This window comes from Electrona antarctica, assembly GCF_951216825.1.
Source record: "Electrona antarctica genome assembly, chromosome: 3".
NCBI classification, from domain to species: Eukaryota; Metazoa; Chordata; class Actinopteri; order Myctophiformes; family Myctophidae; genus Electrona; species Electrona antarctica.
Genome location: NC_136808.1, coordinates 2,363,094 through 2,389,343, shown reverse-complemented (window position 1 = coordinate 2,389,343; position 26,250 = coordinate 2,363,094). Strand labels below are relative to the sequence as shown.

Sequence of the window (26,250 nt, the reverse complement as noted above, 5' to 3'; positions counted from 1 at the left end):
GATCCATCTCAACATTCCCAGTTTTCAAAAGTGCACTGTCTTCTTACTTTAAAGTTTTAAGTTCTTGCTTTCGGTAAATATGCCATTATATCACCATGTTTATTCCTTTATTTCATTATTTTATTTTGTATTACTATCATCATTATTTTATTTTATTTTTTGCACTCACTGTATAGGACATAGTATTTTTCATAATGTGCTACAGTATATTATTGGATTCAATGCCGTAATGAGGTTGTAAGGTTTTCAAGGTTTGCTATGTTTAGTGTTTTGTCATGTCCATGTTAGGTGTATGTAATTTGTTTTGTTTTACTGTTTACATGTACAATAATGTTGTGACATGTATCTGTGTTGGGAGCCCCTCGAAAACGAGATGGTTTCATCTCAAGGGGTCTTTTCCTAATAAAGAAACTTGAATCATCAAGGCCAGAAAGTAGTTTTTTGCCACTCAGTCACCGTCTCCACACCATAGCGCAAAACGGTCTTAAGCTGCGCACTTCTTAAACTGCGCGCAGCTTAAATTCTGAGTTTTTAGACAGCTGGTGGATGGAAAAGAAGCTCCACCTCCGCGGAAGACTTGAGCGGAGGAGAGCGTTTCCGGGAATCTGGCCGTCGCGCAAGAATTCAGCGGAGGTGGAGCTTAATTTCCATCCACCAGCTGTCTAAAAACTCAAGCTTTAAGCTGCGCGCAGCCGAGAACGTGCGCAGCTCTTTCGACCGTGTGGCAGCGGCTAGTAGGCGTTCCTGCATAACTTCCTGGTATGATGATGATGTCATGCGCATACCCTCTATAGTCAGACACCCCAGGTCAGAAATGATACTCACTTACAAGTGAAAGTTGCTTAAGTCAAATTTGTGCTGGAGTACTTTCTTTTTAAAATACTTTAAAGTACTTTTTGGCACTCGACCTGCCAGAATCCTCACTGCAAAAAATAATGAAGGATAAATAAACAATAATTATGATACACTTTTAATATAGACTTCTATCATCAGTGTTGTGTATGTTTTTTTCTTTTTGCACATTTTCCTTTTTGTTAATGTGTTGGATTCATGTTGATAATGATTATTGTCAGACATTTAACCACTTAAAGCAAAAGTAAACTTGACCTTGACTTTGGAACCCCTTTTGGTGTTTTAAACATTATGTTATGCTTTAGCTATTGAAAAATAGCAGACCTACAAGCTCATAGCGCGCTTGTAGGTCTGCTATTTTTGAAAAAACGTGAAAATGTGGCACAAATCTTTGAATATAAATTATTTTAAAAACGTTTTTAACTCAAATCTTTGCTTCTGGGGGGGGGGGGGGGGGGTCCTTGACATGAAATATTGACTACCACTGATACAGAGGTATTTCAGAAAACTGTCAGGATTTAGAAGACATTTTTTTTAATTTCGACGTCAGGCCTAAATGGGTTAATGTAAAAGAAAAAGAAGAAAAAAGGTTCTTATCACACAAACAATTGTCCGCCCCCTAGTAACTCTAAGGACCCCCTGTTGAAGACCATGATAATACACAGGGGTATCACTTGTAACCTATCGGTATTATTAGTGCTCATTATCATGGAAGTTTTCATGCTTTTCAACAGTCAATCTTTACCCTTAACACTGGCGCCATCGTCTGGCAACACTGAGAATAACAAGTGGGGAGTAGAATTCTGTTGAGACGTATATCTTATTTTATATAGGCCTACTATCTGTTTTAATAATATGAAGCTCGGATGTTAGATAAAAACAGACAAAACACATACATACATACATACATACAAGCAGCAAGTGCAGACACTAATATACAGTAGCCTATATTCTATATAAATTATATCACGTTGCTCTCTAACAATAAAATAGTTCCATTCATGAATTTATGACAGCAGATATACAACATCAAGCAAGAAAAGTAAACTGGCCAGCAATCCATTTAACCTGCTTATATAGCTTTCATAAACATTCTCCTCAATCTAGACCCAGGTCTTTTTGCGTGCGAGAGTTCACATCATTCTATAAAAAACTGTCCTTTATAAAAAACAATATTATAATGAATTGGGCCTTGTCTCATTCTCGCTTCAAATCCACTCCAACACAAAAGGTTTAACTGCATGCAATCTGGCGGCCATCATGTTAATCGTCCCATTATGTCCGTGGTGTAGCAGGCGCCACGCCGTGGTGTAGCAGGATGTTGTGTCACTGTAGTTTCTCTGGTGGCACCACCTCCATCAGCAGCTGCAGATGCATGGTGATTGGTGCTGCAGAGGCGGAACATCACAACATAATATGTCATATAGACGCCTTAAGAGACGACGTCACACTGATAAGAAACAGCATGCGCGCGCATAAGGGCTGCAGAAGAACACCACCTCTCATAAGATGCAATGGAACTGCACTCACGTGTAAAAAATGCCCCATCAAACTTTCAGATGCTGTTTTTCTCCCAGTGTGGACTGTGGAGTAAGAATGATTAGGATTTTTATTGTGATCTCTCGCCCTTGAAATATATAGTCCTTGGTTTCTGTTGTGTTTGAACAATAATAGCAATTCAAAACAGTTGTCCTCAAAACCACACCTCCAGTCGCTGTCATAAGAACGGGAGGTGCGCTCATGATAACGGCAGCAGTGCCTGTTTGTCCATGGCTGCACACGCACCTGCAGCCCATCAAGTATAATTTATGCTTCGTCCCGTGATGATGTCGTGCACGCAGACCTCTACGCTCACAACAGTCGCATCTGTGATGCGATGTGAGCTTGTATATCAGCTGTTCTCTGTGCGCAACACTGTTGCGCTTTGAAGTATAAATGTCTCCTAGGGTGCATCTCACTAGCCAACTCACAAGAGGAGGTTGAATCATAGAGTATATAAAAGGATAGAGACCGAACTGGAGCACTAGCCCCGCCCCCAAGCTATTAATTTCGATGAAGTTGCTCAGTGGCGTTTTGAAGCACCCGGAAGACTGCCGGAAGTACCTCCTCCGGACCTCAAATTTGAGGTCCGGGGTGACGTATGCAACCGAGCGCTCAATGTTAAAGCCCAGCTGCACGGGGTTTCCCGGTCATGAATCCACAGGTCCGCCTGTAGTCCCTCCTCCTACCACTAGGGCCCAGACCTTCAACGTTGAATAGCCTCACTGGCCCCTTGGGTTGAATGGACTGAAACCAGCTCCCCAAAACAACAGGTTTGGAGATCTGTTGGGAATTGATTACATGAAACAGTCACCCGTGCGCCCAGTCCCAATGTTTGTAAACAAATAATTGTTAGTCTATAGGTCTATAGAGTCTATATAAGTCTATATCTATAAGTCTATAGGTCACAGAAGGACTGGCAAGACTATAGTGTAATTTCATGTCAGTCATGTCGGTCACTTCGATATTGTTGCTCACGTTTATGTTTTTTTATAAATGAATGGAGAGAGGACGTAGAATACGCACATCGACAGGTGGGTGCTGGGCTAAAGCTGGGACTTCAGTTGGAAAATGGATGGAGCCCGCACACCATAATAATGGTACAAAAAAATACTTCTTTAATAATTTGTCTGACCGTCAGAATAAATAAAGAAGTATTTTTTGTACCATTATTATGGCATGCGGGCTCCTTTCATTTTTTTCAACTTTTGTAAATGAATGCCCTGCAAAAGTATTGTGTGAAAGTGGCGAAAGTTGCTGCTCTACAAGCTGACGTCAAGACGTGTAAATGTCAGTACGAAAGTCAGTCAGATTGAAAAAGGTGCAGTCGGTTTTCACCTTTGGGAGGCTCGCCCTCTGAAGGTGACTTGAGCCAGTGAGTCGCCTGTGCACCTTGTCTACTTTTGCGATTTTTGAATGAAATGAAATGGATGAATCTGATTTGTTCTGATGCGGTAGGCCCCACCCATCCATGCTCCGAGCATTTTAACCCATTTTGGGCGGGAACCCTTTTTGGTGTTAGCATTATGTTATGCTTTAGCTATTGAAAAATAGCAGATCTACAAGCTCATAGCGCGCCACCGAGTGGCGCGCTACGAGCTTGTAGGTCTGCTATTTTTGAAAAATCAAAGAACGACTGACATAGAAACATAGCTTTTTCAGAAAACTGTCAGGATGTAGAAGACATTTTTAGAATCTGATCTCAGGTCAAAACAACCATTAAAGTATAATTTGATAATGCAAATTGGGGCAAGTCGTGGAGCCAACCAACGACAGAACTTACTCATGATCTTGTTTGCCCAGCTGAACTTGTGATGGATGAACAGGTAGTAGACGAGGAGGCCGCTGAAGATGAAGCTGGCACAGTAGAGGTACTCCCACTCTGGTTTCTCTATGATGGGGGCCAGGACCAGGTAGCAGGAGATTACCACCACTAGGACTGCTACCACTATGGGCACCTGGTAAAGGGGCACGCACGCACGCACGCACGCACGCACGCACAAAAATAAGGTTAGAGCTGGGGACATTTTACTTCAAATCAATATCACGATTATTTCTAACTTCTGCCTACAGTATATATCAGGGTTCTGGACTGATGATATATTGTACAGAAGTCTATTTGAACAAAACAGAGGCATGTTGGATTGGCAGGTCTCGGACTGACTTAAAGGAGCATTCAGTGATTTGGGTGATTTGGAAAACCACCCGGTCCGCCCCGGTAACAAAATGTGCACATGCACACGCTCTACAGTGGGGGGAAGTGCAACAGGCCAACAGCATGTGCACCATGATTGGAAGAAGGCCCCTCTCATCCTGATTGGATGATGGTTATGCCACCCGCCACCAAAACTGAAACTAGGGTTTTTTTGACCCCAGGGGCTCACTGGGGACAGGGAGGATTTCCTTATATGGTCAGCACACTCTATAGTAGGGAGGATTATCCAGAAAAAAAGAAAACATAAGTGATATTTGAATTAAGTCAAATCACTGAATATACCTTTAAGTGACAAAACGATACACATTTTAGAAATAAGAGCGTGGAAGAGCACAAGCAAGGCACCATGAATGCTGCCAGATGGTGTTATTGGTACGTTTGCTCCTACCCTTAATGTCCTCTCTCTGTCTAGCCCTATAAAGAACTAACTTTGACTGGTCTGTGGAGCTCCTTCCTGGTGACGCGCATGACGATGAGAGCGAGGGCTGTCAGCCCATAGAACACCCACTGTGCAAAGCTGAAGTAGTTTATGAGAGTGTTGATGTCTGATGGGATGATGTAGCAGATAGCCATGAGTCCCTGGAAACAAGCACAAGAATAGATTACAATCAGATAAATGTCGTCAAGGATATCTCGAGTGTGTGTGTGTGTGTGTGTGTGTGTCAGTGTGTGTGTGTGTGTGTGTGTGTGTGTGTGTGTGTGTGTGTGTGTGTGTGTGTGTGTGTGTGTGTGTGTGTGTGTGTGTGTGTGTGTGTGTGTGTGTGTGTGTGTGTGTGCGTGCGTGCGTGCGTGCGCGCGTGCGTGTGCGAAAGTATGTGGATGATGAGTTTGTTTTCTGGTGAACCAGGACTCACATTGAAGAGCAGGGCAGGTGCAGGGGTGTAGTACCTCACACTGATGTAGGACAGTATCTTGATCATGTGACCCTCCCTGCCGGCCACGTAGGTCAGCCTGAACACACACACACACACACACACACACACACACACACACACACACACACACACACACACACACACACACACACACACACACACACACACACACACACACACACACACACACACACACACACACACACACACACACACACACACACACACACACACCAGCATTCATCTCACTTCTACTTCAATTCCAGCATTACTTTACAAACTTCTTCCTACTCCTTTTTCAAACACAAATATAAGGACCACTTCACCACTTTTCAACCTATCTTCATATAATACGTCCTCATTAATAATCATGATAAAATGTCTCATAGGAGGGCTGTGGGCAGTTCAGAACCACCAGTCCACCAGTGACATCATCGTTTTTTACTTTCTTTTTTAGATTTGTATTATCGTGAGAACGATGGCTTCCACTTTCGCATTGCAACTTTTCAGGACTAGAAAGCCTGCAGTTTCTATTAGCTTGGATTCCCCATCAATGATGTCACTGGTGGACGGGTTTCTGAACTGCCCACAGCCCTCCTATGAACACAGACAGAGAAAGAAATGGTGCCGTTTTCTCATGATTATTAGTGAGGACCTAGTATATATATATTTCCTTGTTAAATAATCAAATGTTCCTTTATTTGTCTTTCATCATTTATATTTGAATATGTTAAAAAAAACGTATGACAGTGTGTGTGCGTGCGTGCGTGCGTGCGTGCGTGCGTGCGTGCGTGCGTGCGTGCGTGCGTGCGTGCGTGCGTGTGTGCGTGCACATGCAAAGAAGAAAAAGAACATGCCTAATAGTCGACTATAGACAACATTTGGCCAATCATAGTCGACTATAAAAATCCTTAGTAGGGGACAGCCCTACTATTAGCTTCATAATGCATATTCCTATTCAGTATACTCTGTACCTGCCGGCTGTGAAGCAGCTTCCGTTGGCTGAGCCGAACGTGGAGAAGACGACGAACAGAGGAACCATCCAGGACAGAGGATAAAACACTCTGTCACCAAAGGTCTAAGGGGTGGGAGGACAAACAATCCTTCATAATTATGATGGAAAAAATATAAATCACTTTAAACAAACATTCCCAGGCCAAAGTGCTCTAAACAAACATTACATAGACTTGGCTGCCTTATGACGTAATTCCGAAAGTCAGTCATTGAGGGGCCTTTAATGACATTAAAGGACTACTTCACCACTTTTCAACCTATCTTCATATAATAGGTCCTCACTAATAAGGTCTGTGTCTCATAGGAGGGCTGTGGGCAGGTTTCTGAACTGTGGGCAGTTCAGAAACCGTCCTCCAGTGACATCATGCCGACTCTGGTTCCCTCTCCATCCTCATCCTCCTCGACCTCAGTGCTGCCTTCGACACAATTAATCACTCCATCCTCATTTCACGCCTCCACTCCTCCCTTGGTCTATCTGGCACCGCCCTCTCCTGGATGAAATCCTACCTGTCTGACCGTCAGCAATTCATCTCAATCAACAACTGCACCTCCTCCACTGCCCCAGTCATTCACGGTGTCCCCCAAGGTTCTGTGCTTGGCCCCCTGCTCTTCACCATATACATCCTCCCCCTCGGACAGATCCTTCGCCACCACGGCCTTCAATTTCACTGCTATGCTGACGACACACAATTATATCTCTCCACCACAACCATCACCGCAGCCACTCACTCCACCCTCACCACCTGCCTCACAGAAATAAAAACCTGGATGCAACAAAACTTCCTCAAACTCAACTGCAATAAATCAGAAATAATCATCATCGGCCCCGACTCCCTCACCCGCTCCACTCAGGACTTCTCACTTACCATCGACGGCTCCCTTGTCAAACCCTCCCCACGCATCCGCAACTTAGGTGTCATCTTTGACCCAACTCTCTCATTCCTCCCCCACATCAACCACATCACAAAAACCGCCTTCTTTCACCTCAGAAACATTGCCCGTCTCCGCCCCTCCCTGACACCCTCAGCAGCTGAAACCCTCATCCACGCCTTCATCTCATCCCGACTGGACTACTGCAACAGCATCCTCTACGGAACCACCACAAAAACCCTCAATAAACTCCAATATGTTCAAAACTCAGCCGCCCGCCTACTCACCTCCACCCGATCCAGAGACCACATCACACCAGTCCTTCATGATCTCCACTGGCTCCCCGTCAAACAACGCATCGACTTCAAATTACTCCTCACCACCTACAAATCACTGCACAACCTGGCTCCCCCCTACCTCTCCGATCTCCTCAAGCCACACGCCCCATCCCGCTCCCTCAGGTCCAGCGACGCTGGCCTCCTTGAGGTCCCTAAAAGGATCAAGCGGAAAACCTGGGGTGACAGGGCCTTCTCTGTGGCCGCCCCTACCCTCTGGAACGCTCTCCCCAAACACATCAGAGATGCCCCCTCACTTCCCACCTTCAAATCTGCACTAAAAACCCACCTGTTCACCATCGCATTCCCAAGCTGATGTGTTTTTAAAACTGGTTATATGCACTGGTTTTATTGGTTTTATTCTTTTAATTGTTTTGTTTTTTCTAATAAAGTTGTCCCTTTCTTGTTCCCCCCCTGGCCCCAACACATGTAAAGCGTCTTTGAGTGTTATGAAAAGCGCTATATAAATCCCAGATATTATTATTATCATCGATGGGGAATACAAGCTAATAGAAACTGCAGGCTTTCTAGTCCTGACAAGTTGCAATACGAAAATGGAAGCCATCGTTTTGTAAAAATCTGCCTAATGATGATGTCAGAAGATAGGTTGAAGGTGTGAAGTGGTCCTTAAAGGGGACACTGCATCTGGTACAATAACAGAATTAATCATAATCCAAATATACATCTACATAAGACCAGCGTCTTCAGTATATCCATGCATACGTCAGACCTCATTAACTCACCAACATGTTATTGAGTTCCCTGTTACACTACTGGCTCTTTTTAATCCAGAACCTTCCAGAAGTTCTGTGATGGTTTTCATATACGTTTCTATTATAACCACAACCACCCCTGAACGGAGAGGTATGTCATGCAAATAAACATAGAAATGAAACAATAAAAATAGTCTATCTTTTCATTCTCATCATTTTACGGAACATTTTCCAGTTACCAGAACTCGGGCTTATAGTATACCACCTCCTGAGCAGGGCCCAAATTAGGTTCTGAGAACCTTATGTGAAAAGGAGCCATAGTGTATGTAAATAAATCCACAACCTGTAAAATATGTTGCATGGCATGTTTCACTTAATTATTGTATAGTCCGAAAGAGCCATACTGCATGCATTACTATATCTAACACTCTTACTCGTACTATTACCATGCCAACCTGCTCCTTACCACGGCCACGGCAGGAGACTGCAGCAGTTCAGTGGCCGACATGACGGTGAAGTAGGAGATGTTGACCAGCACGTAGCACACTGACACCAGAGGAATACCAATGAGGATGGCCAGAGGCAGGTTCCTATAACACACAGCATCATAACCACAACATATTATGGTTAAGTTAAGGCACAATGCTTGCATATTAGCATTTTATCTGATGTGAATCAATATTCCCATTAGGGCATTAAGCAACTAGTCGACTATAGTAAATCCACTAGTCGATATTGTTGGTACTAGTTGACTAGTTGATAAGAAAAATAGATCTTTTTTTTTTTTTTTTTTTTTCCCGATTTTGTAGGCCTCAAGATCAGGTAGATTATAGTTATAGTCACCAATGTACACAGTTTCTGAATGTTTTTTAGAGTCTAGTCAACTAGTAAATGAGGCAACTAGTCAACTAGTAAAAACGACTATAAGTGAATGCCCTAATTCCCATACTGAGCATTTATGTGTCCTATAGGCGTGGAGATGGATGACTGGTCAGCTGGTCATATCTTCCCAAGGGTTTATATGGTAGGCCTATCTCACCAATCATGCACAAGCTAAGTCTGTAGCTGTTTCATGGTGTTATTTATCCCACTGCTTTGCAGATAAAAATATATTTTTATCTCTACCTCTCTCTCTCTCTTCCTTCTTGACATTATATAAAAGGTATGAAGATTGCAGAAAATTACTGGATAAATGTATCTTTTATCACCTGTATGGATCTTTCAGCTCTTCTGTTATGAAATTCAGCTGATTCCTGCATAAGAACAACAAAAACACACATTCGGTGTCTCATACGGCATTTTAATGGACACTATAAATTAAGTACACACAGGCTACCACAGAACTAATAGAATAGAGATGTACTCACCAACCATCATAAGCCCAAAGTCCGTTGTAAAATGCAAGTCCAATGGCTCCAAAAGACGCAGCTGATCCTTCAAAGGCATTTGACAAATTCTGTGTGTTTCCTGGCAGTAAAATACACAGTACAGCACATTTAGCTGACAATCATAAATTATTATTTTGACAAAAAAACTGTATGCACAAAGTATACAAATTATTCAGGGTGATTTGTGTAAATAGGTGGTTTGATCTTCAATAGGACACAAAAGACATATCAAATGTGTGATATTTCAATTAAAAACCTTCATCTTGCTATATTGTGAGTGTTTGTTCAGTAACAGTAGTTACTCCCCGTCTCTCCAGGTCTTTAGGACAGTGTGTGTTTGAGGCTTGAGCCTGTCAAATCTACTAATCAAATGATTCCCGAGCGCGGCACGGCTGCAGCTCACCGCTCCTTGGCTGCGGCTCACTGCTCCAAGAGATGGGTCAAATGCGGAGAACAAATTTCACTGCGGTAACGTGTGTGACAAATCGTACGACTTTGACTTTGACTTTGTCTGGGTAGGTCAGTCAGTGGAGCACTGCTGGCCTTTAAGACAATAGGGTTTTAGACCTGCACGCAGTTTGGGGTTCAATGCCAACTCTGCGTATGAGTACAGCTTGGGTAACTAAGTCGTGCAGTAGGCCAGGCCTACATACTGGGAGCTCATGGTGGGATGCACTGACGGACGGACAGAAATACACACATCCAGGCAAAAAAGTAAAACAAATGTGAATAGCCTAACCTATTTAGGCCTGACGTCGAAATAAAATATAAATAAAAAATAAAAAAGAAAGAAAAGTCTTCTGAAAGAATATAAATTCAAAAATTTGTGCCACATTTTCACGATTTTCCAAATCCACTTGGCTATGAGCTTGTAGATCTGCTATTTTTCAATAGCTAAAGTATAACATAATGCTTAGTTAAAACACCAAAAGGGGTTCCCGTCCAGAATGTGGCTAATATAGTAAAGTGGTGTCCAGGGTGGGGTTCCAGGGGGTCCCCCCAGCAACATGTGTGGTGACTGTGGTCCTTGACATGAAGATGCTTGAGAACCACTGATATATAAGCAGTCAGAAATGCCCACCTTGGATCAACAGAACAATGCCGGCTCCCACTATCATGACAATGATGAGCAACTTGGCCGCAGTGAAGACGTTCTGCACGTAGTTGGCCAACTTCACACTGAAACAGTTCACCAGGACAATCAAAACTGACAGGAAATAAAGAGAACAACAGTCAAAAGAATTATGAAATGAAATCTCTGAAAGAAGCATACATACATACATACATACATACATACATACATACATACATACATACATACATACATACATACATACATACATACATACATACATACATACATACATACATACATACATCATTCTTGAGATGAGGGACAAAAGTGGAAAAAACATGTCCCACACATAAGAGCCTTATTTATGTTAAAAATAAATTAATTCATAAAAATAAAAGCCCTTGCAAAGTTAAATGTAATACAGTTGTGTATTCTTATGCCATTCATTTCATTATATATTTTTTCATATGCCATCTAAATTAGTTAAAAGCAGGCACTGTACCCAAAAAGGCCTGTATTTAGCCTGTCCCCAGCAAGTTGTCACAATTTCAAACTGCCAAAAAAGTGTCTAATACTGTCACAATCACATAAATATACATACTAAATGAAAGTAGATTGTCAACAACATAGCAAACAATATACACAGTTAATTTTAATTTATATTTTAAATTAAATATCTCAAATCAAATGTGTGTCCCACGTCTCCGTCAACTCCGTCAGGTTTTTTGAAAGTCTTAAATTAATCAGAAAATATTGTCGACAGATTTAGCCTGAAGACTCCTTTTCCAAGTCCTGTTTATATTTGTTGCAACAGTGGAGCACCTGGTCTGACAAGCATTCAATTGTTTGATATTTTAAACAAACAATGTTGATATCAATGTGGTCACAGCTTTTACATGTCAACTCCGTCAGGACATTATTATGATCTTTGTTAAGAATTCCAAAATAATGTTTAGTATTTTAGTTTAGGGTTAGGTTTAGCTAACAACTGAAGAAAAAACTAAATGGATAAATTGTACTACAGAGGGTTAAGATGAAAACAAATGCCATTTTGTCAACTCCGTCAGACGTCAACTCCATCAGGTTTTGTGTCTGACGGTGTAACATCTGTGCCCAGAGTCACATTGTTTTCTATGTATTTTTTGTTTACTACGCTCAATTTTGATGTACTTTATTATTTTCTACTATCTGCTACTCTGTGAGAGTTTCCTGGTTATCTGCTGGACTATAGGCCACAAGAAGCCAGTGAGATATATGTGTTGCTATGGCAACAGACAATGATTGAGAGGCCCCGCCCACAGCTCACCTGGCTGATGGAGCAATCACATGGGCAATCACAATGTTTTCGGGCCACCTGGAGAGAGGACTCTGTCAGTCCAGAGTGGAGGGGAACAGGAAGAGACAGACAGGCTAAGAAGCAGGAGGAATATTTCCAAAGTCTTGCTATAGCGTTGCGGATCGTGTTGGATTTATGCCAAGGAGAAGGAGAACTTTCTCTCCCTTTTGGATTATTTCCCTGGAGTTCAGATTCGATTAAGGACGGACTTTGCCGAACAGTGTACAGGGTGGTAAGACCGTAAGAGGAGATCTACCCCTACATGGTACATTTTTTTTTTTTTTTTAAATGAAAAAGCCTTTATTCACTCAACAGGGCTATACATTTGAAAAACAATTAAAAGCCACCATAAACTGGACTTTTGATCCTCAGAGTTGGGGTCCTCAGAGTTGTGGGGGTCCTCAGAGTCAGAGTTGTGGGGGTCCTCAGAGTCAGAGTTGTGGGGGTCCTCAGAGTCAGAGTTGTGGGGGTCCTCAGAGTCAGAGTTGTGGGGGTCCTCAGAGTCAGAGTTGTGGGGGTCCTCAGAGTCAGAGTTGTGGGGGTCCTCAGAGTCAGAGTTGTGGGGGTCCTCAGAGTTGTGGAGGTTATCAGCGCCAGCAGCTGAGCAGCAGCGCGGGGAAAAGGGACGCACAAACCCGGTCCGATGAGTGCAGAGACTAGAGAGAGCTTGCCGCGAAATATTTTCTTTCTTTCAGTGAGTTGTTTTAGCAGTTAGCACGGCCGTTTTTCCATCACTTGTATTTTAAACTTTCACAAAATAAGCAGTACCCGCAGTACTGGGAACACTCCTGGGCCCCTGCGGGAGAAAAGGCTAAAAAATACCGCTGAATTTACGACTGAGACACTAGTCTCTACGAGGCTTTGTTTCCACCGTGCATGAAAGTAGCCGAGGCTACTCCTAGGAGGACGTCGCCAGAGCCGGGAAACCTCCACTACCGACTAGCCCCGGAACACTCTGCCAGCTCAGCCTGCCCGATACGACAAGAGTACGACCCAGAAGCTAGCCTCGTCTCGCCACACGCCAGAGCCGGGAAGCCTCCACTACCCAGCCCCGGAACACTCTGCAATAGCTCGGCCTGCCCGGTGCCGATACGACTCCGCCACTCGCCAGAGCTGGAAAGCCTCCACTATACCGAGCCCCGGAACACTCTAAAATATCTCGGCTCAGCAGAGTGCTGCGGTCAGTTGGTGGTTGTGGTCGTGTGGAGTACTTTTATTGTGTTTTAGTTCGTTTATCTAACCCTTTTAAAAAAAAAAGTTCAACAGTTTTTATTTAAAAAAAATGCCAAAGCGGTGCGTGATCGGTGGGTGCAGCAATGTCGCTGTGGAAGGCCTTCCAATCCATGTTTGGCCCAAGAACGAAAAGATTGCAAAGAAGTGGGACACTTTTGCACGCATCAAACGCTCGGATTGGAACAAGGGAGTCCCAGGCGTGTCCAATATATGTGGAGAACACTTCATCCCGACAGATTATGAAGCATACGGGCAGTGGAAGGCTGGTTTTGTGTCGAGGCCACGTTTGAAAAAAGACGCAGTTCCTTCTGTACATCCCACTGTTGGTGGCCAGTCCGCTGCTACAGTAGTTCGGCCGAAGTCGAGGGCCTTACACGTCATGGAAGTAAACAGGGTAAGTGTTTATATAAGAACCTTGTTTTGTGTTGTTGTAGAATACTGTTACCGAAGTATGTAGGCCTAAATGTACAATACGTCTATTTGATTACTCTCCTCCCAACGTGGTTTAGAAGATTTAGAATATCTCGCCATTGTATTGTAATTATTTATTATAATGTCGCGGTTTATTATAATTTCACGCTTTCAGAACGACTCAGGTAGTTTTACTAATGTAATATCAAATAATTGCTGACATCCCAAGTAGACTGAATTGCAAATAGACCTGAAGTCGGTAGCTAACACATAATGACACAGCAGTGGTTATGGTTTCTCGCTTTCCCAAGGACCCCCAAATTGACATGAATACTAGACCACCATTTGAAAATATGTCAGGGACCCCCATCCCCATAAGGGAAGGATATTTGGTAAAATTTTGATCTTTGGGACCCCACATCTATCATCAGTAATAATTTAAATCTGATCTTGTACACATGGAACCAAATGGACCCTTGTTCCATTTGTACACTCAGAGCAACTCACATTATATTTGGAAAAAATGACTCGCATGGTCTTTAACTAGGGGACCCCCTGACCCTATTTGAGAAACACTTACAGGACCACAGTGGAAACAAGCCACTGTGCCTTTTTTGTTTTCCTTTTAGCATCATTGTAAAATCATACCACTGTACTATTTGCAAACTGTTACTGTATTCAGTTTCAGTCAATCAAAATCATAGGCCTAAATGTCTAAATGTATATGAATGAACATTTGACAGCGGGCGACTGTGGCTCAGGAGGTAGAGCAGGTCGTCCAATGATCCATGGGTCGGCGGTTCGAATCCCGGCTCCTCCTGTCTACATGTCGAAGTGTCCTTGGGCAAGACACTGAACCCCAAATTGCTCCCGATGTGCTGGTTGGTAGTTGGTACCTTGCATGGCTTCCGCCGCAATCGGTGTATGAATGTGTGTGTGAATGGGTGAATGTAATGCACAATCTATGTAAAGCGCCTTGGATAAAGGCGCTATATAAATGCACCATTTACCATTTTATGTAAACTTGTTACCAACACCAGCAAGTGTATGTTACATATCCAGTTATTACATTGGCACTGCATATTGTAATGGTTGTATGTTCTGTGCTTTTTTTATAAAGTGCCTGGCAGCCGCGGTCACACAAAAGGTAGAGGCTTCTTCTACGTCTTCCTCTGTGACCCCAAGTCAGCCCGAGCCAATATCCATGGCTGTACTTCCTGAAGTTCCTGTAACTCGAGGAACGCAGTGCTCCTGGATAGCCACTCCACATAAGACCGTTGGTGAGTAATGTAAACAGTGTCAGTGGCCCTGTGTGTCGAAGTGTCCTTGAACAAGACACTGAACCTCTAATTTATCCCATTTGCCTTGCATGGCTTCCTGTGGCATCGGTGTGAGAATGGGTGAATGTAATGTTCAATCTATGTAAAGCACTTTAGTAAATGCACCATTTACCATATAACTACAAGTACTCAATTGACTATAATTGCAGGTTTTCAATGCTCACCCAAAATGGTCAACATTGGGGTACAGTGTGAACTCCTGTGTGAGCCAGAGCTCATGGAGGTGGAGGAGGAGGAGGAGGAGGAAGAGAAAGAGAAGGAAGGGATGGATGATGATGATGAAGATTATGTCCCATCAGAGGATGAAGAGGATGAGGAGATGACATCTGTGACTCGGGTCAGTGGCCATTTTGTTTGGTGCCACATTTATTCTTTGCCAAAACACATCATGTGGTGTGTTGATGTTCAAGCCATCGTTTAACAGCTCTAACTGTATTTTCCAATACAATGAAATCACAACTATTCAACCCATAGCTGATAGCTCTAAATCTGTACTATCTGAGAGTTCTATCACTTACCCTTTATACTTTATGAAGTTTACCATCATTTATTGTATTTCCTTATGATAGTCTATTTGACATCCTCCAGTGTCCCTTGTACAGGATATCTCTACGCAGATCTACAAGCTCACAATGTGTCGTAAATGTTACAAGTTGTGAACATGTAGATTTGTTATTTTTGGAGAATGTTTGTCCCAGAATAAGTGGTTAATATTTAATTTATTCTTTCTTTTTCAGAGAGCCAGCAACTGCATACCGAGGTCCTGTGGAGGACCAGAAATACATAGTTTTTGAGTCGCAGCTAATGACCCTTTTCAAAACCTGTGAGTTGTGTTTTGAGAAGACACCTGGCAAAGTCAGAGTAAATGGAACTGCAGTCTACATCACTCAGTCTTGCACATCGTGTGGCCATGTGAAGCAGTGGAACAGCCAGCCAAAGATTGGGAAGATTGCTGCGGGGAATTTGCTGCTTTCCGCTGCCATTCTTGTTTCGGGAAGCATGCCGACCAAAGCTCTTCGAATGCTGAACATTATGGGACTGGCAACAATCCATCGCAACACATTCTTTAGGCACCAGAAAGCACACCTTCAACCTGCCATTGTCAAACTGTGGAAGGATGAGCAAAGTGACATCATCAGGTCCCTTGAAGAGATGCCTGGACCACTGGTGTTGTCAGGGGATGGAAGGAGTGACAGCTCTGGACACTCGGCAAAGTTTGGAACAGTCAGCGTCATTGAGCAGAGAATCAACAAAATTTTGCATGTTGAGATTGTCCAGGCATGTTCTGTTTTGTTCATTTCAAGTTGTAAAATGCTCAATGATCTGTAGTGTCTGATCCATCTGGTTTCTCCTTTACATGTGTTTTGTTCTGTTTTGTTTGTTCTCCATCTTAGAGTAACGAGGTCAAGAGCTCATCATGGTGTGAACTGGTTGGACTGCAGAGAACCAAGGTGTTCCTGGACACTGCTGGATTACAAGTGGGAACACTCATAACTGACAGAAATCGTCAGGTAGCAAAGTGGGTCCGGGAGTTCTGGATTGGAGTCAACCATCGGTTTGACATATGGCACATTGCCAAAGGTATGATCTAATGTGTATCTACAGTGCTTGTGCTATTTTGTATTTATTTTGAATTAGTGAAGCAACAAACTCACCATTTCTAATCAATAACTAATATTTTGTCATTGTAACATAACAATTAAACAATCGTGTTTATATTGTAGACTAATTACATATACTTATGTATATACTATGTGTAGGCATCGCCAAGCAGATCGACTTGCTGGCCTCCAGGAAGGAAAGTGTTGATGCTGGGCTTTGGCGGAAGTCCATCATCAACCACCTGTACTGGTCTGCTGCATCAAGCACAGAAGAAGAAAGAGACATGATTTTGGCCAAGTGGCAGATTGTTCTCTTTCACCTTCAGAACCAACACACAGACCTCCCAATTCCACTGATGCCATCGTGTCCCCATGATCCACTGGAAGAGGATGAAAGGACAAAAGTGTGGCTGGAACAAAGTAAGTTATAATTTCATTCATTCCAGAATGTCATTATGTCATTGTAAACTTAAATTGGCATTACCGAGTGGAATCGATGTTAACTGTGTGTGTGTGTGTGTGTGCGTCAGACTCTGCCAGCTCAGTTGGGCTAGAGAAGATTCTCCATGGCACTATGATCTCGAAGGACATTTCACTGCTGTCCACAGACCACCAGACATCCAGTCTAGAGGCCTACCATTCACTAATCCTCCAATTCCTCCCAAAGCACATGGCCTTCTCCTACACAGGAATGCATGCCAGGTAGGCAATACATTTTGAAAAAAATGTTATGGTATAAACCAGGGGTCTGCAACCTATTTAAATTAAGTGCCATGTTTTTATTTTCTAGATAATCAGTGTGCCGTGTCAACATTAATTTTAATGACATCATATTTTAAACCAGAAATCGTCTCTCTCAGAATTATGCCAGTTAGCCAGTGATAAACCTCATTTGTGCCAATGTTGGAACCGGTGCCAAAGGTTGCTTACCCCTGGTATAACGATTGTATGTATGGCTTTACTATTCAGAGACATGCTCTATTTTTGTTCTCTACTCGTTCATTAGAACATACCTTGCTGCCATGCACTACAATGAGAACAGTGGCCGCATGCAGGCAGTTCGAAAAGATGGTATGCTCAGATGGTCAGTTGTGTTCCCGAAGGCCAAGAAGGGAGAGTATTCACTTCGCCCAGTGAAAACTGAAGCCACTTATGGTGAGTGTCTACATTCTACAATATAATTTAGCAGCCTTGTAGCAACTATTGCTGCTGTAGCAGTTATGCTGCCCCAAGGCCGAGTTGAGATGCTAACGACTAAGAATTGTATAACAGTTAATACAAAATCTTGAACATATTGCCATTTGGTTACAGAATACACAGCTAAAATGATGGAGATGGTTGTCTGCAAAGTGTCGGGAGACATGGATGTCACCCAGATCATAATGCCTCAGTCCCCACCACCCTTGTGCCACGATGCTACTCGCCCTGAGATGAGCCAAGCAGTAGCGTCCTATGTGAGTCGCTTCAAGAACAAGTAGCAATCTACGGTGAGTTTCTACAATATCATTATGTTGTCTCACTCAGTTATTACATTGCAGTATATATATCCCTATACTATGCATACTTCGTCATTGTTATACTGCTTGTGTGTGTGTGTGTGTGTGTGAGACAGAATTTACGGTGGTGGTGAGGTTGATAGGACAGCCCAGAATCATCCAGCATCGAACCAGGGGCGCCCACACTTGAGATCTAGCTCTGGCCAGCTCTACCCAAGATCTACCCATCACAAAAAAACAAAAATAAAATACCAAAAAAATACACGGGTTTCAGGTCTTCCAACATCATACCCCTCACTCGGGTGACCCAGCCGGGGTGATCAAGTCCCGACTTATGTCCCAGTAGCTACCCTCGATCAGTCCCATTAGGGAAAAACCAGGGACACACAATCCGCTGCTCCAGAACTACTCTGCCGGTACTGGGCGTTCCATCCGGCGCGTGGAGGGACTAGGCACTGTGGGTTGACTCCTGGCCGGGCACCTCCTACGCCTCACCAGATCCTCTCCTGCTCTCACCAGGTGTGCCCAGGACCTGTGCGTCGCACCAGACACTTCATTCGGGAGTGGTGAATTCCGCAGGCTCCACCGGCACGGTAACAGTGGTGCCACAGGCTCCACTTGTGGCTTGAATGGCCCTCCTAAAGGCCTCACGTGGGTTTTTGGGCATCCTCACGGCAAACACAAACTGCTTACATTCCGGCTGCCAACCATCTCTCGGGTGGTCACCATGTAAAATCAAGTAATAAACTTTGCATTTTTCTACATTTAATTTGTGTACTAATCTCATTTGTTAGTCCTTCAGTAGTGAAAATAGCCACTGGGAAAGAGTATTGATTGATTGTATACTTTATAAACAGGCTTTGGTCCAAGCCCCTAGGGCCTAGGCTTGTTTCCATTGTGGTCATCTGTATAATATCTGAATCGGTATCGGCAGATAGGATCCTGCAAATAATCGGATATCGGTCAGAATTTCATAATCGTGCACCTGGCATGTCATATGGTCTACCTGCCCCTGCAGCTCCAAGCAGACAAGTCTACTAGAAGACAACACATTGTTTTCTTTTAATGATGTACTTGCATAGTATTGTATACAGTATTTGTCTATCATTAAATGTTTTGATGAATTGAGTACAAAAGGACCCCAACGGAAACAAGCCATAGCCTTTCTTGGATTCATAGTTTTAGCAGATTGTACTTCCCTGTGCTTATCCATCAAAGCTGTTAGTTAATAAAGTATAATAAGTACATCTGAGATCCAGGAAATCGTGTCTATGTTTACAATCTACTATGCCTGCTATGTGATCCTGCTGAAATGCCTACAACCCGGCAACTCCCAACTAATCTGTGAAGAACTTTTCACAAACTATATAGTACATGTTTATGTCTGGATATTTATGTTCAAGAATCAAAATATGAAGGGGCACAAAGACATTTGCTACAAGCACAAATGAACACCTGAAGCCATTATTGGTAATATGTAGAGGAGCCATTTATTGTAATTAAAAGGTTACATTGGGATTTTATGGCAGCCTGAAGCCAGTGTAGGGAATTCCGGGGTCATTAGGAAAAGTCTGTCTAATGACATTAACAGCACATGAGGGAATGGGGATTCTGTTGCGTCTCCCAAGTCTTTGCCAGTTCCACCAAATAAACTGCCTGTAGGCGACGTAGCGGAACTTCCTGAGAAAGAAGAAATAAGAGTTCAAGCTTTTCTGGTTTTGGTGAAATATTGTTTTTGACATTGTGTTATGTTGTGGCAACTAAATGAGTAATGTGTTGGTATCAATTACTGCACTGTAAGGTAAATTACATGGTGCAAATGTCAATTTGGTAAAAAACTTGTATAAGGAGATATGAGTAGGATAATGTAACAGCCATTTGGTCAGTGGGGTCCTCTAGAGATGTATCATCACTTTTACTAGGTTTAAATGACGATTTAAAAACCACTAGAATTATTGGCAAGCAAAGCAATGTATGAGGCGTGAGCTCCATGTTGGAATCAAGGAAAGGTAAAGTGTTTGGTTGATGTATATTAATGACACTCACTCATGCTGAGTGTGAAGTTCCTCAGCATCAGCTTGGTGGTAGTGGAACCAATTATGGTATGCTGTTCTCAGGACGTTGACATCCAGACAGACAGTTGGGAAACCAGGGTGGTCTGTGATGCATCTAATCGGCTCTTGAGTCTCAGCCATGGTGCTGAGCGTCTGTGCATAGCTATGGCAGCACTTACACTCTACATGGGTTGGCCTTACAACACATTTCCCACAGTTACACCTGCAACAGCAATATAGATTTACGGTTACCACTATTACTTGATATGAAAATGAATTTAAAAATCGATTTTAAACTATGCAGACTATATTATTTACCAATTGGTGTTGCCCACTCTTGGAGGAGATCCTCTAGCTGGGCCTGGCTGAGGCTGAGCTCGAGCTGCAGGTGCAGCTGCTACAGGTTCGAACCTAAAAGGTTGGACGTGAGCTGCTGCACCACCAATCGCCACATCATCATCATCATCATCACTTGAACTTGCTGAAGAGGCCGGCACGCTGTTGTCACTCTCACTGTCAGACATGTTCAATTCGTTCTAGTCCGGGTCACGGGGTCGTTTAGTTACAGGTAGTTGGGTAATGGTTATTTTCGCGCAGTTGACGAAAATAGCAAATATCTAAGCTTACAACTCAGCTTGTAGATCAGTGTGCGTAAAACTCGGGAACTAAACCACTAAAACCTGCACTGAATTGACATGGTGACAAGACGTCTATCTAAATATGACGAGTAGACTAGCCTACTATACATAAATAATATATCAATATATATATATTTACCCAATTAATATGGTTTAGGATAATGACATCAATCATCGACCTGCTTATAGATATTAGCTGCTCAAACGTGTGTTAATGTTGGCATTCATTTTCTAAATAATAGCCCATGGAGACAGAAAAAGTTTGCCATTGCAATGAGAGCAGCCAATATAACAAAATCTTTGATCGATTTGACATTAAATTGGCCCATACAAATTGTATCAGGAGCGATACCGGTACATTTATTGTGGATATGTATTCCACTTGTCGGGTGAGTTTTTATTCACATGCCAATAAGTGGTGCAGGTGCTTATTGTGAATGTGTCCACCGTGGCATATATGAAAATAATAATTTCATGTTATCTCACTTATACTTGAGAAAGACCATACGGGTCGTAGTTTAACAGTTTGGCTCGGCACCAAGACCGGAGGATGTGCGTTATATTATCGTATTCTCCACCGTGGCACCAACCATGCCTTTGTACCGAATATGATGAATAATGAATTAATAAATCATTCATTGTGTCCGGCTGCCTCAACACAGCTCATCCCTTACAGACACATTTGAAAGAACACAGTATTTACAGTAGCAACATGTTGACACCAGATTTCAAATTATCCCATATCGGAAAACAACAGTTGTAATGAAAGAATAGACACACGTAGCTGCCAGCCAATTCAAGTTGTATTGAAATGTTATTGTAATGTGTACAGCTGGACACAGAGACAGAAAAATGACCAGCGGACTGAGCTGTGTGTGTGTGTGTGTGTGTGTGTGTGTGTGTGTGTGTGCAACGTGTGTGTGTGGGGCGGCGGGACGCGGGGACCTCCATAATCCATCCACCGAGTCTCCTCGCTTGTCTACCCGCAGATAGCAACTGATCGTCGGCTTGGTGCCTCAGTCAGAGGCCCGCTCTAAGCCTGGAGCGGAGTGAAGACACGCCCCTCGCGACTGCAGCTGCAGACCTATAGCCGCCTATGCTAGCTCTGTTTCACTATGGATATTGCAAAAACGGTCTGATCAATTATTAAGAAAACATAACGTGTGATGGCCGAAATATCGCCGGTCATGGTCATTAACAAAGTTATGTATTTACTCCCTTCGTAGAGTGTTTAATATGGTAATTCCGACAGCCACTTTTCAATGTAATCCTATGGGGGGCCGACAGGATCCCCCCGTGAAAAAGCGTCTGCTAAATGACTGTAATGTAATGTAATGTAATGACGCGCCATATTGACTCGTCACTTTCCGAGGTGAATGGGCGGTGCTTCGGGAGTTGTAACCTCCTTCTTCTGACAGCTCCCAAAGTACATACAACTAGAAAAAGTGCCCTTCTGGGCACAGGTCTCCACCAGGAGGATAGGATTGTGTGTGATGTTTGGCAAAATATTTAGGAGTAATATAGTGTGTGTGTGTGTGTGTGTGTGTGTGTGTGTGTGTGTGTGTGTGTGTGTGTGTGTGTGTGTGTGTGTGTGTGTGTGTGTGTGTGTGTGTGTGTGTGTGTGTGTGTGAGACGCAGCCTGTTGTAGCGCCACCATGAGGCTGATTTGAAAACTGTCAAGTGGCATTTCTTCCTCAACCTAGTAGTGTCTAGTAGTGGGAATAGGCATGCACAGTTTCACCGCAATCGGACGCTGCGTTGAGGAGTTGTGGCAATTTGTACCAAACGGGCTACTCCTGAAAACTTTAGAAGCCAATCGTAGCCAATCAGGATGGATAATTATGAGAAATCAAACAAATCACATGATCACATAACTATGGAGAGCATGTGTACCGATTTGCGTGAAATTTGGATAAAATCTGAAGGAGTAATATTAGAAAATGTGTTTTACATATGTCGGCCTCCTGGTGGCGCTATAAAGAGCAGATGTGAAAAATTCCACGCAAAGGTTTTTCCTTGGCCTCTAGGGAGTGTGCATACATGGTTTTACACAGATCGGTGCAGTTATAGGTAAAACACAAATCGACCAGTTATAGCGCCACCATGAGGCTGAGTTGAAAATATTCAAGTGGCATTTCTTCCTCGACCTAGTGGGAATGTGCGTGCAAAATTTTACGGAAATCACACCATGTGTTCATGATTTGCAGCATTTTGTTTGAAACGGAGTACTCCTGCGAACTTTGGAAGCCAATTTTAGCCAATCAGGATGGAGTGTGAAAAATCTGAAAGACCGGTTTCGTTGAATGGTTCTAGAGAGACTGTGTACCAATTTGCGTAATGTTTGGACAAAATCTGTAGGTGTACTGTCAAAACATTGGTTTTGCACAAAGCGGCCTCCTGGTGGCGCTATAACAGGCCAATGTGAAAACTTTGGGGCAGAGGTTCAGCTCTGGCATTCAGGGAGTGTGTGTGCAGAGTATGGCTGCGATCAAGCCAACGGTGCCAGAGATTAGCTGTTCACAGACGGACACACGGACGGACACACGGACGGACGGACGGACGGACGGACACACGGACTGACGGACGGAGTGCAAAACATACTCTCTCCCCATGCCTTCGGCCTGGTGGAGACAATTAAAGCATTGATACAAACGTATTCAAAGACTTGTCAAAATGTGAATACTTTTCACTTCAGTTTGACGAGTCCACTGATGTCACGGACACCGCCCATCTAACTGTGTTTGTCCGAATGGTTTTTCCTGATTTTACCACCAAAGAGGACTTTCTTGCCCTTATTCCATTGAAAAAAAGGATGACATGGAGATTTCTAAACTAGTAAATGACTGCCAACTGCAGGGCAGAGCTAGACGGGCTACTCCTGAAAACTTTAGAAGCCAATCGTAGCCAATCAGGATGGATAATTATGAGAAATCAAACAAATCACATGATCCCCTTACTATGGAGAGCATGTGTACCGATTTGCGTGAAATCTGGAGAAAACGCCATCAACTGCGTTTGTTCTATTGTTTGACCGCTATCTCCGGTAACCCCCGTGTTGTGATGCACAACTTGTGCATAATAGTCATACATATCAGAACAGAACAGTATAAAAACCCACAGAGCTAAACAGCCTCTCACTCAAGTGAGTCACTACTATACCTACACAGGCAAGCAGTGACTACTCTGACTATGGAGGGTCCGGCGGAAAAAAAACATAATCAACAAGTAGCCGATCATGATCTAAACGTTGTGAGCTTGTAGATCGGCTATTTGAAACTATTCAAAATGTTTTTTTAAATAGTAAAAAAGGCCAAGAAGTTTAGGGATAAGGAGTAAGGCATAGACGGAAACAAGGCCCTTAGCCTTCCTGACCCAAATAGTATGTGGAGTTCTGTGTTTAAGGCCAGTACATGTCCATAGTGATACATTGACCTGTATGAGACCATTATGAAATAATTGTATCTACTGTATTATTGCAGAATCAGCAGTGTGCAATACTAGCTTGACACAAAACAAACTCATAAATATTTATAGTGGTCACACTGTTCGTTGCTGTATCATAATTGCGTGTGACACAATTCATCAACCCGTATATCTTAATCATTGCTCCATACTGTAGATTGACCTGTTTGAGATCATTAACATATAAAACCATGTTATCTACTGTCTAGTTGCCGAATCAACAGATCAAAGTGTACGTAGCTCGGCACATAAACTCATTCAACTACTGTCAATTGGTTTTGTTTGTCAGGGATTCATTTCTGGGAAATGGGCTGACTGACTGTGAAGCTCTGTGTGTACATTACGTAGTAGTAGTAGTACACATTTTGATATCAACAATTGAAAAACTAGTGTTGGCGGCATGTTTCCTCCTCCCCGTCATCAGTGCCCATACCCGAGGCGGGGTTGGCGAAAGGGCCTTTCTGTGTGGAGTTTGCATGTTCTCCCCGTGTCCCCTAGGGTAGGTAGTGGTACCCTCACAAAAAACATGCAGTAATCCTGGTCTCTAAACTGCCTCCCCCTGGCCAGCCGGGGCGCCTGATGGAGGGGAAAGGAACTGGTTGGAATAACGGTGTCAGGTGTAAAGGAGCAACTTGGACACTCAAGCAGGAAGGAAGCATGAGTTCAAGTCCGTTGCTCTCCCCATGTCCCCCATATATGGGGACTAGGTTGGTGGAGGGTGTGTAGAGGCCAGGATCACATTAGATAATTGACACAGGGGTGAAAAATGGGTTACAAAATCGTAAACTAAATCATATAGATAGGAGGGAAATCAATAATCAACTAGAAAAAGTGCCCTTCTGGGCACAGGATAGGATTGTGTGTGATATTTGGCAAAATGTTTAGGAGTAATATAAACATGTTTATTTGTTTTTGTGTGTGTGTGTGTGTGTGTGTGTGTGTGTGTGTGTGTGTGTGTGTGTGTGTGTGTGTGTGTGTGTGTGTGTGTGTGTGTGTGTGTGTGTGTGTGTGTGTGTGTGTGTGTGTGTGTGTGTGTGTGACGCGACTTGGCCTGTTGTAGCGCCACCATGAGGCTGATTTGAAAACTGTCAAGTGGCATTTCTTCCTCAGCCTAGTAGTGGGAATTGGCATGCACAGTTTCACCACAATCGGACGCTGCGTTGAGGAGATTTGTACAAAACGGGCTACTCCTGAAAACTTTAGAAGCCAATCGTAGCCAATCAGGATGGATAATTATGAGAAATCTAACTAATCACATGATCACATGACTATGGAGAGCATGTGTACCGATTTGCGTGAAATTTGGATACAATCTGAAGGAGTAATATTAGAAAACGTGTTTTACATATGTCGGCCTCCTGGTGGCGCTATAAAGAGCAGATGTGAAAAATTCCAGGCAAAGGTTTTTCCTTGGCCTCTAGGGAGTGTGCATACATGGTTTTACACAGATCGGTGCAGTTATAGGTAAAAACACAAATCGGCCAGTTACAGCGCCACCATGAGGCTGAGTTGAAAATATTCAAGTGGCATTTCTTCCTCGACCTAGTGGAAATGTGCGTGCAAAATTCCACGGAAATCACACCATGTGTTCATGATTTGCAGCATTTTGTTTGAAACGGAGCACTCCTGCAAACTTTGGAAGCCAATCTTAGCCAATCAGGATGGAGTCTGAACAATCTGAAAGACCCGTTTCGTTGAATGGCTCTAGAGAGACTGTGTACCAATTTGCGTAATGTTTGGACAAAATCTGTAGGTGTACTGTCAAAACATTTGTTTTGCACAAAGCGGCCTCCTGGTGGCGCT

General features: G+C 43.2%; 2 protein-coding genes across 2 annotated transcripts in view; one reads left to right on the top strand and one right to left on the bottom strand.

Moving 5' to 3' along the window:
• Positions 1–1,809: 1,809 nt before the first annotated feature.
• slc7a9 (solute carrier family 7 member 9) overlaps positions 1,810–26,250 on the bottom strand; it is a gene marked incomplete at its 5' end in the record, with an annotated part of 58,619 nt that continues 34,178 nt past the window's right edge. The window contains 9 exons of the mRNA XM_079497428.1: positions 1,810–2,240; positions 4,175–4,349; positions 5,036–5,185; positions 5,461–5,557; positions 6,456–6,559; positions 8,880–9,003; positions 9,622–9,666; positions 9,781–9,880; positions 10,883–11,008. Coding sequence (XP_079353554.1) covers positions 2,179–2,240; positions 4,175–4,349; positions 5,036–5,185; positions 5,461–5,557; positions 6,456–6,559; positions 8,880–9,003; positions 9,622–9,666; positions 9,781–9,880; positions 10,883–11,008 — 983 coding nt within the window. The 3' untranslated portion in view covers positions 1,810–2,178. The remainder of the gene's footprint in view (positions 2,241–4,174; positions 4,350–5,035; positions 5,186–5,460; positions 5,558–6,455; positions 6,560–8,879; positions 9,004–9,621; positions 9,667–9,780; positions 9,881–10,882; positions 11,009–26,250) is intronic.
• LOC306919908 (uncharacterized protein) lies at positions 17,449–19,062 on the top strand. Its single transcript, XM_079496462.1, has 4 exons — positions 17,449–17,499; positions 17,804–17,952; positions 18,109–18,284; positions 18,410–19,062. The coding sequence occupies exons 1-3, from the start codon at positions 17,468–17,470 to the stop codon at positions 18,273–18,275; spliced, it is 348 nt and encodes a 115-aa protein (XP_079352588.1). The 5' UTR covers positions 17,449–17,467; the 3' UTR covers positions 18,276–18,284; positions 18,410–19,062.

Bases quoted from the DNA above. Each gene is read 5' to 3' on its own strand.
- LOC306919908 (XM_079496462.1), top strand. From the start codon at position 17,468: ATGGCCTTCTCCTACACAGGAATGCATGCCAG. The intron at 17,500-17,803 runs GTAGGCAATACA...CTCGTTCATTAG, and splicing joins TACACAGGAATGCATGCCAG to AACATACCTTGCTGCCATGC. The intron at 17,953-18,108 runs GTGAGTGTCTAC...ATTTGGTTACAG, and splicing joins GAAAACTGAAGCCACTTATG to AATACACAGCTAAAATGATG.